Source organism: Bos javanicus, chromosome 15 (genome assembly GCF_032452875.1).
Source record: "Bos javanicus breed banteng chromosome 15, ARS-OSU_banteng_1.0, whole genome shotgun sequence".
Taxonomy (NCBI): Eukaryota; Metazoa; Chordata; class Mammalia; order Artiodactyla; family Bovidae; genus Bos; species Bos javanicus.
In genome coordinates this window covers 81,872,552-81,875,826 of record NC_083882.1, presented here as the reverse complement: position 1 = coordinate 81,875,826, position 3,275 = coordinate 81,872,552, and the positions used below count along the sequence as shown (strand labels likewise).

Genomic DNA, 3,275 nt, shown 5'->3' with positions numbered 1-3,275 from the left:
AGCATTTGCATTGTATTAGGTATTATAAGTAATCTAGAGAGGATAAAAAGTATATGGGAGGATGTGTGTAGGTTATAGGCAAATACTATCCTGTTTTATGAAAGGAACTTAAGCCTTCCTGGACTTTGGTATCAATCTCCCACAGATAACAAAGTACAACTGTACGCAACTCTTTAACTAAATACAAGGAAAGAATTAGCCCTTGTCAATTGGATTTTAAATAGCAGAGTTTAAAAACAAAAAAGACATCTCTGTCAGCAGAAACTTCTGTAGATTAGAATCTATCCCATTCCTGAAGATTTCCCAGGGGGAATATACCATGCCCTCTATTGTGAATTCATTTCCAAACACTGAGATTGGAAACTGGGTACTAAATAGGCAATTCCAAATCAAAAGCAAAATTTTAAGTCCTTGATTCTACTCACACAATTGAGTAATTCAGGAAAGGCAGTCTCAGCATCTTCTGGTCTTCTTCCGCAGGAGACATGTGTGCGAGGAGCCCTGTCCTCAACCAGTCTGGCCCCACGGAGTTTGTGTTTCGGGTCTTCACCACCGTCCCAGAACTCCAGGTCCTCCTCTTCGCCCTCTTCCTCGTCCTCTACTTGACGATCCTTTGCGGCAACACGGCCATCATCTGGGTGGTGTGCACACACAGCTCACTCCACACCCCCATGTACTTCTTCCTGTGCAATCTGTCCTTCTTGGAAATCTGCTACACCACCGTGGTGGTACCCTTGATGCTTTCCAACATTTTGGGGGCCCAGAAGCCCATCCCACTGGCTGGCTGTGGGGCCCAAATGTTCTTCTTCGTCACCTTGGGCAGCACTGACTGCTTCCTCTTGGCGGTCATGGCCTATGACCGCTATGTGGCCATCCGCCACCCGCTGCATTACACACTCATCGTGACCCAGAAGCTCTGCGTCCAGATGGTGGGCTGTGCCGGAGGCCTGGCCTCCCTCCTCTCCCTGCAGCTCACCGTCCTAATCTTCACCCTGCCCTTCTGTGGGCACCGCCCAGAAATCAACCACTTCCTGTGCGACGTGCCCCCGGTCCTGCGGCTGGCCTGCGCGGATATCTGCGTGCACCAGGCCGTGCTCTATGCCGTGGGCAGCCTCGTGCTGACCGTGCCCTTCCTCCTCATTTCCGTCTCGTACGTGCTCATCGGCTCGGCCATCGTGCGCATCCGCTCTGCGGAGGGCCGCCGCCGGGCCTTCTCCACCTGCTCCTCCCACCTCGCCGTGGTCCTGCTGCAGTACGGCTGCTGCAGCCTGGTCTACCTGCGCCCCCGATCCAGCACCTCGGAGGACGAGGACCGGCAAATCGCCCTGATCTACACCTTTGTCACCCCCTTACTCAACCCCCTGATTTACACTCTGCGCAACAAGGATGTCAAAGGCGCTCTGAAGAATGCCTTCGTCAGTAAAGCAGCCTCAGACAACACTTGAAGGCTTAGGGGGCTGGGGTGGGTGTCTGTCACTTGCCATCATGACAAAGATAGCACTTTCATGCTTTCCCACCCTTTGCCGTTGATTTGACTTTTTGCCTTGTTTGGCCCAGGTCCACAACCTGTACTCATCATAACAGTCCAAGAGGAGAGACTTCCTCTTCCTGCCTGATAATGAGATGTGCTGGGACCTGGGCCCCTTGCTTGCACTGCTGCAATGCTTGCTCCTGGCTCTTCAGAAGTGGCAGTGGCGGGGCGGGGGGGGGAGTGGGTCTGATAATGAGACTGCACATGCAGCATCACCCTCCAATTAAAAATTAATTAAAAAAAATAAATTGGTATAACCTTTTGTAACTGATAATTCAGCCCCTGCCCCCAGTGCTGAGTAAGAGTAATGAAGACAACCTGGATATGTTCCAGTGTCTCCTAGTTTATGGTCTATGGAAACTTGAATAGAATTTGTATCCTACTGTGTGTGAACATCATATGAATCTTTATTAGGTTGAATTGGTTCACAGTGCTTTTCATATCTACTATATTCTTCTACTGAAATGGCAACACACTCCAGTACACTTCCCTGGAGAATTCCTTGGACAGAGAGGCCTGGCAGGCTACAGTCCATGGGGTCGCAAAGAGTCGGACACAACTGAGCAACTACACATCAACAATACCCTTCTACTTTTCTGTGTACCCATTCTATTAATTTTTGATTGTTTGATATTGAAACTCCAACTAAAAATCTTAATTTATCTTCTTAAAAAGATAATTGTAATATATAGTGGAACTAAATGTAACTTTGTTCTGTATTTTCCAAGTCTCCTGTAAATATGCTATCAATACTTTCATAATTTAAAAAATAACAAAGAAAGAAAGAGTAATGAGATCAAGGTTGTGAGGACAAAGAAAGAGAAATTTATTAATTTGCTGGCAAACGAGGAGGGTAGCAGACTAGCATGTTGAAAACTGCCCTTCTGCTCTCTGAAAGAGGGTAGGTCAATTTAAGGAGAATTATGAGGGTCTGGGTGGCGGGACTATGTGACCAAGGCTTCGCTGAGCAGGTGCCACTGTTCTTGACTTTCCCACGATTCGTGGCCATTGTGGTTGTCTGCCTTTGGTCAAGATGTTCCGACAGTTTTTCTGCCGACCACAGGTCCTAAGCACCTGTGACTCAAGATAAGAACAACTAGCAAAACAGGAAAGAACTTATCAGCATAGTTAGCAGAAAAAACAGCATGTGTACATTATTTGATTTAATGCAAGAGTTAAAAGAGACGGTTATTGAATTTTTAACTCTGTAGTCAGCTACACCTTCTGAATGCTGTGACTAAGTACACCAAAGGCCTAGAAAACTTTCTCTTCTTTGATTCAATAATTCTTATTCTAAAAGTGTAACCTCAAATAACTGAGTCAAACAAAAATGAAAATACAAGGCTGTTTCTTAATTTATTTTAAAAAGCTATTAACATATAATTTCAAATATTGGATACAAAAATAGAGTTTACTTTGAATTACATTTAATATTTCATAATAAAGGCACTTATAAGTGATAAAAAGCAAGGTACAAATCTTTATTTACAATAGGAACCCAATTTTGTAAAAATACATATGCATAATAATGAATAGAAATATACCAAAAAGTGAACAGTTGTTATATGTGATTTATAGAATTATGGATAATGTTTTTCTTCTATACCCATTTAGGCATTTTTCATGATTTTAAATATAAGAATCTGTTACTCTTATAATTGGGAAAATAGTCACTTATAAGAGGAATCTGAAGCTCATATAAATTTATTTGACAAGTAAACTTTCCATCATCACAGTGATGATG

The 3,275-nt window shown here is 43.9% G+C and overlaps 1 protein-coding gene across 1 annotated transcript; it reads left to right on the top strand.

Annotated features, from left to right (window-relative positions):
- The first annotated feature begins 460 nt into the window (after positions 1 to 460).
- LOC133261125 (olfactory receptor 10Q1-like) lies at positions 461 to 1,445 on the top strand. Its single transcript, XM_061439680.1, has one exon. It carries the CDS (start codon positions 486 to 488, stop codon positions 1,443 to 1,445), a length of 960 nt encoding a protein of 319 aa, XP_061295664.1. The 5' UTR covers positions 461 to 485.
- Positions 1,446 to 3,275: the final 1,830 nt, after the last annotated feature.

Bases quoted from the DNA above. Each gene is read 5' to 3' on its own strand.
- LOC133261125 (XM_061439680.1), top strand. From the start codon at position 486: ATGTGTGCGAGGAGCCCTGTCCTCAACCAGTCTGGCCCCACGGAGTTT.